Source organism: Hetaerina americana, unplaced genomic scaffold, assembly GCF_022747635.1.
Source record: "Hetaerina americana unplaced genomic scaffold, ioHetAmer1.1.p SCAF_72, whole genome shotgun sequence".
NCBI classification, from domain to species: domain Eukaryota; kingdom Metazoa; phylum Arthropoda; class Insecta; order Odonata; family Calopterygidae; genus Hetaerina; species Hetaerina americana.
In genome coordinates this window covers 301,818-316,398 of record NW_027287339.1, presented here as the reverse complement: position 1 = coordinate 316,398, position 14,581 = coordinate 301,818, and the positions used below count along the sequence as shown (strand labels likewise).

Here is a 14,581-nt window from a genome sequence, read left to right as displayed (position 1 = left end):
AAATGATATCACTATCATTTTCCCAACAGCTATTTTTGGTGCTAGTGAGGCAAGAGATTTCCACACAGCTTTGCTGTTTGCTTGCAGTATCACAATGATATAGCCAAGTTTCATCTGCAGTGATAAATTCAAAAGAAACTCTTCATCTCCCTGCAACATCAACTAGAACTGAAAACAAACCTACATGCAAATAGCTTGTTGTGTAGATACAAGCAGTCTAGGAATTCACTTCACAAAAACATGTCCTATATGCAGTTTTTTTGTCACCAAAGGGTGGCCCATATGTTATGAATAATATTTTTAATATTTCTGATAGTGGGAATTACATTATACAACAACCTTCCCTCACTACAGCTGCAGAATTTTTAATGTTTACTTTGATGAGAGCAGTGACTGGAGCCACCTTCCATTGAAATTATATCCCCTCTTTAAACATTTCAAGCCATCTTCCAGCTTTACTACAGAGACAAACTAACTTTCCATAAGCCTCCTGTAGCATTTCATAGCCATCGGCAGATGTTAAGTTCAAGCAAAAGCAATATTTGAATGCACCGCATTGCTCATTGCATATCTCATCCATCATCGCAGTACGTGAACTGAGCATGTTTCAACTTGCAATAGCTGTTGCCAATTAATAATTGTAAGAGTTATACTATATATGCATAGATAATAAGATAATACATTTTTGGGCAGCAACTTATGAGAACAGAAATTTCATGATCACGTCATGAAATAGTCTTCCTTTAAAGCATGTGACATATATTAATGTTCATTTGAACTTAATAACAGAGAAAAAACTCAAGCAATTTTCCACTTAATGAAGATTTATCTTTATTGTGGAAATTGCATGAGTTTTCATCTCTGTTTTTATGCAATGGCTCCGCCACATTACACCTGAATCTGTAATTTATATAATTTGAACTTGTAAAATCATATGTTTGAAGAAAATCAACTATAATATGCTTGGCTTCCTGTCTAATAAACTTGTTGCATTTCAGAGGAATATCTTTTATCAGATCTATCTGAGTTAGTATACAAATTACTAGTTCACAGGTTCAAATTCCCCAATGGGCATGGTTAACGTGATCAGTCATCCCAATTTTTTTGGCTGCACATCCTGAAAGAGCTAGTGACAAGATGAGAAGCCAATTGTAACATATTTTCCTTTTGAAATGAGCATTCATTTCCCATGGTAGGTGCTTGGTTCACAGGAAAAAAACTTTTGACTTTTTTCTCCATGTATTTTTCATAAACCACAACATTACAAGTCTACTACCATAAGGAAATTTAAACTGATGGATAAAGACCAACTCAGAACATCCCTGAAAGGCCAGTAGAACCCAGCATTTGAATTAATCTCTTTGGGTGCATGGATATGCACATATGCAAAAGTTACCTGAAAGTGGATGAAAGAACATCTCATATACTATGCAAATACCCTCTTAAAGGAACAATTTTTAATTACCTTGGGGCATGCTTTCTCAAACATGGAACTTATAGATATTATCAAAGAGATACTTTGACCACGGCCAGTGACTTATAGGGGTGATGGCATTAAGGCAGATGGCACATTGAGTCTGAGAGCCATGTCGAATCTTGATGGGAATCTGGGCCTTTGTCTCAGAGGCTGCCATTGAGATGATTGTAAGAGAGAACTTGTAAGTTCATTCAATCAAGCAATCATCACACCATTTTTTCTAATAGATTGAACACGTTTTGCTTTCAGTTACACAGCTGCGGTTTACAAAAATGGATGTAGATAACTTTGTCGAAAATACAAAATGCTGGACTACAATGTATATGTGATTTTAACAACTCCCTGACAAACTTATGACCAAAAACAGCAATATCAAAGAAAAAAAGGTCCTCAACCATGGGTAGCGTCAAAATGATAAGCAACTTCAACCCCCAAAAAACTTTAAAAACTTCATCTCAAATTTAATCTCTGCTTTTCACAGGATCAGACAACTCATTCACATGAGAAATTTCATTGAAACCTTCTGACTGAATGTCACAAAAGTGTCAAATACTAAAATTTACAACAGGCACTATGTAGTCAAATGGGATTATCTCAAATAAAATTTCACTGCTATCTAGATGTCATAAAACAAGATCATTTGCTGCAATTTATCATTAATGAAAAATTTACAAACAAATAGTATTTGATCTAACAAGTTTGAATGCTCAGGATAATACATTGTCTAAAAAAACATTTGACCATTTATGCCTTACCCTTCCCATGACTGTGCAGGGATTCAGTAAAAATTCAACTGGTGAGGATTTACATTTTGTGATATCTCAAAAGTAGTCCATCTGCCATAAAAATAAAGTACGCACTGAAATTTTTTTTCACCCTAAAATTTATCAGTGAACATAATTTGCTTCTTAGATAATAAAAAACTACCGAATTGTATACTTTCAATTATATATGAAAACAAATGGAAAAAATAGCAATAAAACTAATCTGAAGAATTTGTGTTTTGCCATAAATTTCAGAGTTATTAGAATTTTTTTTGGAGCAATTTCTCAATTCTAGTGTAGAGATAGGTAAATGACAAGTACCATAAGTCTATTTGATCAACTCCTACAATGGCATACATGGGGAATTCAATTCTAAGAACCTTGAATTAGTATGCCCATGCATGTAGTTGCCCTGCTAGTTACAATGGTAAATGGGATACCTTTCGCATTTACCATTGTCTACCAAATCTACCAAAATGATTTTCATGCAATCAACTGAATTATAGCCTGTAACCAATTTCAGATCAACTCTTAGAAACACAATTAAATAGTATTAAGTAATGGTAATCATAAAACAATTGTTAAATGGACTAATTGAATCACAAGAGATTTAAAATATAAAAAAGGATCATTTATGAGAATTGGTTACCGTTTGTTGAAATTTAATACTGATGGTAACCTTAATTAAACATTTTTCACAGTTCTTTTTAGGATAACTAATAAATTGTTAATCATTTTTTCATCAAATTGCTGTAATTTTAAAAGAGGTCCACAATGCTACACCCAGTTATTGGCTGGAACTGTTTTGAAACTAGCACAGACCATATTTCAATGCAATCAGACTACACAAATACAAAATGTCACTTAATCCAGAATATTTTGAAAAACCAATTGTCCCAAGCCCTGAGTAGGTGGAAACTTGCTAATCATCATATTTGTATCAAAATCTGATATTACTTTTACAATAGATAACTAAATGCCTCAATTTGAGGGAAATTACTGAATAACCATTCACCTAAGAAATACAGTAGACATAATACTGTCTTAAGAAGAACTTTAATAAATGCGTTTTAGGTGAACTTCTCCCAAAATTCCTTAACAATATTTTATGAGAAGACTTGGTTTGACAATAAGTGATATGCCAAAAGATTTGCATTGACTAGCAAGCTGATAGTGCTATGGTAAATTAATGACAGGCCATTTCAGCAGTAGCTTATTTAAATATACCAGTTGTGTTTGCTATGTGAAACAGTGAAAACAGCAAAATCACTGCTTTCTTCCTTGCTTTCATTGAGTGATATCATTTTGGAATTACATGCATCAATATGGATTCATTAAATGCAGTAGGTATTGCAAAAAATCAATTCGTGCTATGATGCTCATGAATGATGGAGTTACAGATGTGCTGGGAATAAAAATTTCTCATGATACAAAATATGATTTAATTGCACTAACAAGTTTCTCTGGAATCATGCCACCAAAGGAACTTCATTTTTTTAAATTTTCACCCACAACTGCACAAAATCATGTTATACCCAATAGTTAAATCCATGAGATTGTTATTAAAGAAAAAGTCTTCTATTTAACAGTTATTGATTATATGTTTTTGATTAATTATACTTTTAATTACCTCCTTAAAATGAAATATTAAAATTACAATTAAATTTTCACTTTTAAAACATATTTAAAAATAACTTTTTTAGGTTTTAAAAAAATAAATACACCACGAGCATTCAGTATTATTCATTGCCAAAATGTGTTGCAAAATAAATATTAGAAAGGTTTTCAGTAAGATAGATTTATTGTCAGTAAAGAGGAAGAAAGGAAGAAAAACATTGAATAAAAATAAATGGGGATTCAGGAGTGGGATTTAGATAGGACATCAAAAACTCCTTGGGTAATAATTAAATAATAATGTTAAAGGAACCAACACTTTCATGCTTTGGTAGTAACACTATCTAATTAATTTCTAGGTACTGTCTTATATGACATGATGATTTTGGATGGCTTATTAGTGACCAAGTGACAAAATTAATGGTACCTGAGAAAATATTGTACAAAGGAAAGCTGCGCTATGACTAAAAGCTGTGACTTTGCTTTTAAAATCATGACTGAATGACTTCTACGCTCGCCGTTGGGCATGAAGTCTGACCTAACCGGTAAATGTCTCTTTCTAAAGTGGAATTCATCATGAAAATCAATACATGCATGGATACAACATAAGGTGCTTGCATTTACGGTCATATCAAGAAAACTAAGCTCCAACATTCAGATAATTAAGAAATACTACTCCTGATTCTATTGATGATGCGAGTTTCTTGTGCGAGGGTAGAACAGTGCATGAATTGGTGTTCTCACAGCTTATCAAATGGGGAATGGCAGTGAAAACATAAAATCAAGATTTAAAAGTTCTCATATCAACAAAATTACATGTAATTAATTTATGCTTCTATTCATTATGTACATATACTTGTACTGCTGTTGAAGATTTTCCAAGTCTTTATATAAAGGCCTACACTTTTTTTACTTAACTACATCTCTCAATACAAAATGATTTGAGATTAAAATAACTTATTCAAAAATGTGATCATCTGAATTATGCTATTAAAACTTTTATGCTGACACACTAAAAATGAAAAATTTTTTAATTCATATAAGTTTAGTATTTACAGTACTCATTAACAATTACTTCTCAAACCATCTAGAGCAATTTAGATATCACGATAAAAAGTCAAAACTGTCTTCAAACTACCATACATACACGCTGATTAGATGTTAAGTATGATTAAAAGCAGAGAGATAAGTATTAAGGGATGCAGGTTATTTAGTTCATAGCATCTACTTGAGGAATACGCCACACCATATCCCATCACCGGGGTTACTACACACATGACCAAACCAGCACAGTCCTACCAAAGCCTCTAAATGTTCTCGTTAGCTCATTGGCTCGCACACTTACTCGCTGGCTTGAGGAAATGTCATCCCTGTGAATGAGGGCGACAGTGTTTCCGTATACATCTCACAGCCGGTGCCTTGCAGGTAATCATTCTGCCAAGCTTGCGTGTCAGGGGACTGGAAAGGGAAGGAAACAAGGAAATGGCAGGGGAAGAAAGAGAAAGTAGTGGATTCAGTTCCTCTTACAACATAATCATTCAAAGTTTGCACTCATTAGAGATCTTACACATAGAAAAGGATTGCCTAAAGCAAAGTTGGACGATCATAACCACAGTGGCACCAATCTATTAAGAAATGAATGATTAATAATACGTACGCTCTAATCCATGTCATAAGTTTTCCCAATCCTTCATTCTTAAAGAAATATAGAATTACCTCAAGGACCAGGGAGAAGGAAGTTGGTATTAAATAATGAGAAAGAAGAATGAGAAAGAAGATGCAAGGAATTTAGAGCTTGAGAGGCAATGAATAAAGAAAAAGGCTGAAAAAGGTGATAGTTTGATTCGATGAGAGGGGATGAAAGGAGGCTCAAAGTGAAAAAGGTTAAATAAATGGAAAACAGATAGATATTCAGAGAGTAGGCATTATTATTCTTAGAAAGTGTAACTCCTAGCACCTGCTCCTGTACTTACTCCGTGGCTTGGGCAAAGGGCATACCCACAAATGATGGGCTCAGTGTCTCAGTATACATCTCCATGCCTGTTCCTCTCAAATAATCATTCTGCCATGACTGCATATCAGGTGACTGTATATTGAGAGAGTAGGAAGGAGCAGAATTGAGCCTTAAATTGAGACAGTCTATATTTTACTTAAACTGAGAAATATTTATCATCTCAATCATCCCACGCTGAATTATAGCTCTCTTTGTAGAAGGCAATTTGGCATGTGCCCCTTTGCATCTGTTTTTGCTGACCTCTACTCCATTCAATTTTTCTTAAAAACATTATTTCATCTTTGGAATTTACCAGATTACACCATAAACTTGTTATTTGAATAAAAGGGAAAAGCAAAGTATATAATTTTCTCTGAAGTTGGCAGTTGTTATTCATTATTTAATCATCTTAGTGATAAGCAATTTATTTGCAGGTTCTCAAATTTTAAATATGAAATTAGATATATACAGTGAAATTTTATTATCACAAGCATCAGCAATCAGCTAAAAAAGCACTATCTCATTATTACTCTGAGAGATTTTATGACCACACTAATTCCAAAGACTTTTAGGATTGTATGATCCATGACTACTATGAGATAGATGCAAGGATATTAAATAGGAAACATTTAATAATGATTGATCACTAATTTCATGCTTGCATAATTTTATAGCAGGAACTATAACAATGACTTTTAGCGGTTAATTTTGGTGACCAAGGACAGAGCACATCATTAGATATAGGCTATACTACAATCTCAGTGTGCATTGAGAATGTAAAATGGGCTTTGGGTCTTATATAAAAATGTTACAGTCATATTTTAATGAGGAAAAGCGGAATATTATAACTGTTACATACATGTAACTTCTAATAAGTTGATTAATCTTATTGAAAGTGACTGACCTTATTTTCCACCAGTACAAATATTGATATTTTTATACCTATACTTTCACAGGGCCTATCACATCTGAAACCAAGAACCAAAGCTAGATCTTAACTAAATTAACAGACCCATCATTAGTAACAAGCATGTTACCAAGCTGTTGATCTCTCCAGACAATATTAATCAAAAATGTCAGATTCTCTGATGCCCAGAATTTGAATCCAAATCAGTTCATGACTGTAGATTAATGTTCTCTGAGTAAAATATTTAGTCCTTTAGAAAAAAGCACATACTCTCAGATATTACAAATAGGTAGGCTAAGATGGCAGAAAATATGAGGAGCTGGCCATAAAATATGGACATAGTTTTATGATTTCCATTTTTACACTGATGTTGAATCACTTTAAATATTGCATGACTACTGTGGGTGCAATATGTCCATGTACAGGTCTTGCTACTACAAATTTTCTTTCCATGTAAATCATTGGGCAATACACTGTAAGAATCACTCAAAACAGTGAGGATTTTTGCAATATAATATGCTTTTTATCTGTGTTACTGCTAAATTTACTTAGGTACTAATCAAAATTTTGTAACAAGTACTTTGAAATATAAGAGCTTATAGGGGGCCAAAAAGATTATCAACATGCCACTAGCTATGTTCTATCACAGAGATGTTTCAAATTATTATTCATAAAACGAAGAAAAATATAAAGGCATGCATACATTTTTCCATGAAACAACTGCCAACTTAGTGAGAATAGGATTAATAAAATTTCAGTGAAGTTAATCCCATTGATAAAATGCAGTATTTATACAGCTGATGAATAAATTGCATTTTTAACTCAAAGGATTACACAATTATGCACGAGATAAGTAATACTATATAATATTTCACAAACTACATATCATTACAAAAACTAGGGTTTATCTTAAATATATTAAAAATTATGCAATTTTACATTGATTAACCCAATTAAACATTCATAATAGATAACATTTATGAATATGCTGTAGAGAAAACCCCTAAATAGATTTATCAATGTTTTTTAAATGCAATTTCTTCAATAATTATGCTGAATTGCTAATCATTTGGAGAAACTTTCATTAACAAAATGTAAGTCATTTACATTATTAATTAAATATGAGGACAGTTCTCTCTTCAGACTTATTTTTCTCAGAGTTCATATGATTGAATAATGAAAAATAACACTATTTTATAGCAATGAGCCAAACCAAAGACACAATTATGCGTGTACCATAGAAAACATGTCCACTCAATTGCAGAGCTTTAAATGAATTTTCAACCCAGTCAAGTATTGACTTATGTTGGCATTTTCATTTATATAAATACTCATACATTCATTGATCAATGTCAGGAATCACCATAAAACTGAACTGAAAATATCCATATATAAGGAATAAGTGCACAATACATATTAAAAATAAATGTTTTCACTGATATTTAAAATAAAATATAATTACTGCTGAATTTGGTACCTATTGCAATGAATAATAATGGCATGAAGAAAAATATTTCAAATAGAATTAATGAATTCTTTGCCCCAGTTCTTGCATATTTAAGGGAGAACTGTTGCAAACCAAATACATCAGAACACCAAGTCTTATAATATAATTCAATATCATCATCAAGTATTTTCTGTAGCTGTTTTTAAAAGAGTATCACTGAAATTATATAGTATTAGGATTTTTAAATTAATAAAATATAATAAATTTAAAAAAACAGGATAAAACAGTTAATCCCTTGTACATAAATTAATACATGCTGAGAACCATTGTACACACGTTTGCATTGTAAATCTTCAACTCTATACGACATAGTCTTACTTAAGTATTGCATTTTAGTATGACAAAGAAAAACTTGGTTTTAAGAAATAGACAAAAATATTGCACTCAAATTGAAAAAAAAATGAAGTTTTTAAGTGTTCTTTTTAGTGTTTTCAAAAAATGCATTATATTTAAAATGTGGTCATGTAAGAGACCGGAAATTATCCTTGAGATAAATTAGTGCTTATTACTAGTAATACCAATACTTCATAATTTACTCAAGGATTAATTTTTCTGAACACACTCATTCAGCCACAAAGGTGATGGGAATATTTTCAGGCACCACGAAAGACCACTCAGAAATTTCCTGGCAAATACCCGAGATGGGTAACATGGAAGACCAAATAAAATTTAAATTATATTATTAAATAAGAGATACAACCTAAAAATGTACAATATTGTTATTTCATTAAATATTTTTTGTTTGATATCTTATTATTTCCTGGGAAACATCAACAACTAGGCCATAAAACTGCACCAAACGGTTTTTCAAACTGCTATTGTGTGTCATTGATTTCTTACTCAGGTGCCAAATAGGGTAAGCATTTATCCATTTTTTGCGATATTATTTTTCACACATATATATTGTCTTTTTTACTTGGAAATGAGCTCACAACGATTTTAACTCAGAAATAGAGTTTAATAAATTAAGAATAACAGGCTAGGTAAGAAGTAGCTCAAAGTATTTTGTCTGTTAAGACATTAAATCTTGGGCTCATCCCAATAACAAATGAAGCATCTCTTGAACACCAAAATAATGAACTCTAAGTGAATATTATGTTATGTTACAATGTAAGAACAAAGAAAATTATTTAATTAAGACTGATTGACTACCTTACCTTCTAAGTTTCAGGAAATGTTAATAAAACGTGAAAATCAGTAATCCTAATACTTTCATGGACTAATCACTAATCCTAATTATTGTATCACATGCTCTAATCTATTGTGCTCATATTTCTAATGTGAGCATTCAGCTTTCTAGGAAGACCCCCCCATTCACATCTACTTTCTGGAGTTCCAGTGTTTGCTAAATTATCAATACCTACAATTATTGAATCTTTTCAAAGAAACATAAATTAATATTACAATTAAATGATATCTTAAACTAAATCCAACACATAACTGTTGTGTTATTTTGGTGATTAAAAAACCTGCTCCCACTGGAAAAACAAAAAAAAAATGTTTGGTATGATTTCGATGAACATGCCAGCATATTACTTCTCTGATAAACATTTTTTTAAATTATTTAAATGCTTCACTGACCAATTTATCAGTAAAAATGCATATTAATTTATAAATATTCATAATATAAATAAACAAACAACAGTTATCAAGGAATGAATGGAAAATATATGATAAAAATCATATAATCTCAGAGGGGCAGTGAGTTTTGTTTTGAAGTTTATGAATGTAATTTGAGGTTTCATTGTGCATGTTTTGTTATATGAATACACAGCTGACATTTTACTTTGATTCTAAACTATTTACAGCAAAATAGTATGACAATTTCATTTGTAAATACAGATTTCATATTTTCACCCCAAACTGGTGAGTCAGCACTTTTTTTGTGATAATGAAAAATTCCACGCTTTGCATTAGTAACCAAGAACTGAAGCATCCCTAATTTCCATAGATAATTAACCCTATGACACTTAAATTGTTTCAATATAAATGTTTGCATAAAAAACACCAACCTTAGGTTTTGATCACCTAACTTAATTTCAAATTCATGGTTAAAATTAACATTTTGTTCCATCATTAACAAATCCACAGTTAAAATAAACAGGATTTTTAATCAATACAATGTTTTAAGATAATCCACCTATGGACTTCTGGCATTTGAGTAAAGTAATTGATGGAGTAGTACTTATCCACCCTTCCATAATTAAATATTTACAACCCCAGATGCAAGAAATTTATAAATTCAGGATGAATGATGATTTGATAGCACTGTTTTATAATTTTGCTGAGTGATGTCAATAAGTTAAACTACACCTAATACACCCATCAAGAAGATAATAGAATTCCCTCTTTGTAGTAGGGAGAAATTTTAACCACAACATGGGATACACTCGCATACAATCATGAAAACTAATGCTTCGAAGATAGTCTCTTTTGATCCCATTTATGCTGTACTGTTTTTTTTGCTGAAAAAATAGATGCATGAGTCACAAAGCCCAAGAAAACCGATTTCCTTATATCCTCTCTCCATAGGATTTTCTACAGACCCTATTATCTCAATGCCTAAATGCATTTGTACAAATCAGAAGTGTTTCCTCAGAGTGAACATTTTAGAAGGTTTATTTTCTGAAAGGAAATGTCAAAAACAATGTCACATTTACTGCTTCAATTTTAATGAACAATTGTGCATGACAAAGATGCACAACAAATGCCTTTTTTATTTTATGAATCATACTAATATGGGCTATCACATTAAAATAAATAGTGCTGAGATATTCACTAATTGAATAAAAACAATCCAAAATACTACAAAATAAAGCTATTGATATCATGCATTATTCAAATATTTATTGGATCAGTAAAATATTCTCCCATTTTAGAATAGACAGCCATCCAAATCTAAACACCAAAAATCACCAATGGAAAAGGGTCAATGAAACCTTATCATCAAGATGGTAACTGGGATAAGTCAGCTATTAAGGGGATTTACAACTGTTTTTTATGCCTGAAATTTACAAATGTGTGTATATGCACAAAATCCCTTGTGTGTGTACATGCATATCCAACAACGCACTCCTAGCCCTTCACCTCACCATGATACCTCCCTTGACCAAGGCACAAGCCTAAAGATATTTTTTTGGCTGCTTTCTTTAGGCCAGATTATTATGAAACAGGGTTGACACATCATCATTAAACTGGACTTAAAACGTTTATGCCCACAAGTTGCTAATTTATTTAAGGAAGGAACTCGATTACTTGTCACATTACATGAAATAAGATTTATAGTAAGATAAAGTGTAAAATACACAAAAAAATAAATTTCATCAAGCTAACAGATAAACAGTTACATCGTTTACTACAAGGCTGAATCCAAAACCACAGATGCTTTAAGTTAATTTGATATTTTCAGAATCATCATCCAAACATGTGAATGCTTATCATCCCTATTAATGCCTGAATCAATTAAGCATTACTATTACTTAGCATATTTCTACTTCAAAAACGGAATCAATGACTCATTAGTTACCATACTGTTGCAATACATACTGTTTTGAATGACCGCATAGCAAAAAGGTTGGCCATCATTGTGGAAAACCCAGGAGCCAGACAGCTTTGAGCGATAAATCCTAACTTGAGCTCAGCAAGGCATATGACATCATCACCTTGCTTCCAGTCCCATGAAGGGATATTCAAGAGGTAGGCCTAAAAGAGAAGATAACATGAATTCCATAATGATAAATCGTTGACCATTGCATTAATGACAAGAGAAATTGTACAACATGCATTTTTTTAATGTTAAAGTTTGGTATGAACAAAAGTGAACCAAATAGTTTCAGGCTTGTGGAAACATTCCATATAGGAGAGAAATGGCAATTAAAAATTGTGATTTCCACTATGGTATTTTTATCCGCTTGCTCACAGTGTGAATGAAAATACTATTGTGGAAATCACAATTGTTAATTATCATTTCTCTCCAATAAACATTAGTATTTTAATATTGCACGATAAAAATAATTTGATTCCATCAACCTTCCGTTGACAAATAAATGTATGAAATAGTGTCTTCTACAAACTACAAAATTGATACTGCGGACTAATGACTTGCCAGCTTTATTGAGGTCTCATAGGTCAAAACAGCATACAATGCTTCAATTTAATAAAAATGAACATTCCACATCTTTCATGAATGTAATTAGTATTCGACAACATTTTTATGCACACGAAATGAGTTCACTCTCCGAAATTAACTCTTCCTCATCTTCTAGCACTGGCGTTAAAATATTACCTAAAGCTTTTTCAAATCCATTTTTTACAATATTCACTGTGACCCCCTGCCAAATTTCCAGGATTCACTGGCTCATTTCTTCATAAGACACTCTTTAAATCCTTCCCGATTCTGTGTAGTCTTTCAAACCAGACATCCTCCCCTTTTCCCAACTATAACGTAACTTTGATTTGAAAGATTTATAATGGATAAACCCAGCGGTTGGATCTTTTTCGTTAATACACCCGGTATTATTTCCAGTTCGGAATACTTGCTCACTGACCGTTTCCTGTTATCGTAATATGACCACGGCATGAAGCCATTATCAATAAAGATTTATTCTGGCAGCTCCGCGATTTTTTCGCGATCCTTTTTCTTTCACAAAATTAATTACTTCTAGCTTAAACATCGCTTTTTACGATTTTTTTCTTACAATAATTTTCTTCGTGGGTAATTTTCTTGAGAAAATTCTACATTGTGAAAGCTTAACTAAATTCAGGTTTGAAACTATCGCCTTGTAGGCGGCACTTTCATAGAACTTTGAGGTCTAGAACAGCTGAGCGCCGATATTAAAAAGCGAAGTAAGCAAACAAAGCAAGAAAATTCCATGTCATTCATTCTCTTACTTTTTTATTTTGGTTTGCTGAAAGTTCATTTATGTGGCAAATAAAAGGGCACACAAACCTGTGTCTCGTTTCGACTTAAAAATCATAGCGAAAAAGCAATTAGGCGGCATATTGTGTTGGCTTGTTTATTATGTTTATTTTTTGATCCTTCAGTTGTTTGCAGTTAATTTCAATCACCTGTCTCGTCTTATGTAAACTTACGGTTGAATAGCCACAGAAAATTATGATTCCATATTCATTAGTTGTTACCTCTATTAGTACATGGATATAGATGTATTTTGACACACAGTATAGAGGGTGCGGCGCTTCAATCCGGACAAATGATACTTGTTTTAAAGCAAATTTATTTTTAAAAATACAAATAGAAATCCTAAGACATACAAGCAAGAGGTAGCAGTGAAGAGTAACATTACTCAATGTAACTCCCTTCAGCCGCAATGTCCGCCTCTAATCTTGCCTGAATCGATCGCACGCACTTAATCAGCGCTGTCCATATTCGCGAATGCTGCAACGATAGCGTTGCGTAGAGATTAGGCGTTACGGTGCCTCGTCTTATTGGTAACCCTTTCGACTACGCTCCAGGCATATGTAGTCGAGGGGATTCAAGTCCAAGCTATTCGGGGCCAGAAGTCCTTCGACCAGAACATGTCAATGTTATCTGAGAGCCAGTTTTGGACTATATGACTCGTACGTGCTGGTGCACCATCCTGTTGAAAGACATATTGTCTCCCCGAGACCACATTTACCATCCACGGTTTCACGGCGTTCTTCAAAATTTGCAGATGGACTTCTTTTGTGATAGCTTGTCCCCTTTGAAGGGGCTCGGGATATCGCGGTGGCTAATGTACTGACTTCCCACCCAGAGGATCCGGTTTAGAATCCCGGTGGCGGCAGATATTTATCAGTGGTATCCCCGATCCCTACTTGAGGTGCTTTCTGGAGCTCACTTTGAGTGAGTACGGCTTCCATCGGATGGGACCTTAAACGGCGGGCACCTTGGCGCCTCGCTAAAAGTAGGCTAATGCCGACGCCGTGTTTCTCTCCACCCTTCATCCTTTCCTATCCATCCCTAATGGCGCAAATGACCTCAGTTGTCGGTCGCCTCCCCTAAAAACCACTAAACAAACCTAGGATGTGAGCACTAGCTGGGAATTTTGTTCGAGCAACAATCGGGACGCCCTCGGGGCACACATACTATTGGATCTTCACTCCTCTGAGCCAAGTATACATGTACAAACGTGGACTCGGGGATAACCTGACTTGGGTGGCAAACACAGTAATTGAATGAATGGGAAGAATAAGCTATGTTACAAATGACAGTTACAAATGCGAAAGAGATATAAGCCAACTGAGGGATTGTTAAGGAGCACTGATGGCAAAGAATGTTAATGGATTCGTCATGCAGGGCAGCCAAGGGAATCAGTTGATG

General features: G+C 33.3%; 1 protein-coding gene across 25 annotated transcripts in view; it reads right to left on the bottom strand.

The window, feature by feature from the left end:
- Nucleotides 1-14,581, bottom strand: part of slo (calcium-activated potassium channel slo) — a 305,693-nt gene that overhangs the window by 45,540 nt on the left and 245,572 nt on the right. For 23 of the 25 annotated variants that reach the window (XM_071595986.1, XM_071595985.1, XM_071595984.1 and 20 more), the window contains 2 exons: nucleotides 11,809-11,964; nucleotides 5,201-5,313 (listed from right to left, as the gene is read on the bottom strand). In XM_071595986.1, coding sequence (XP_071452087.1) covers nucleotides 5,201-5,313; nucleotides 11,809-11,964 — 269 coding nt within the window. Of the gene's footprint in view, nucleotides 1-5,200; nucleotides 5,314-5,828; nucleotides 5,942-11,808; nucleotides 11,965-14,581 lie in introns of all 25 variants that reach the window. The other 2 variants (XM_071596010.1, XM_071596006.1) reach the window with 1 other exon arrangement.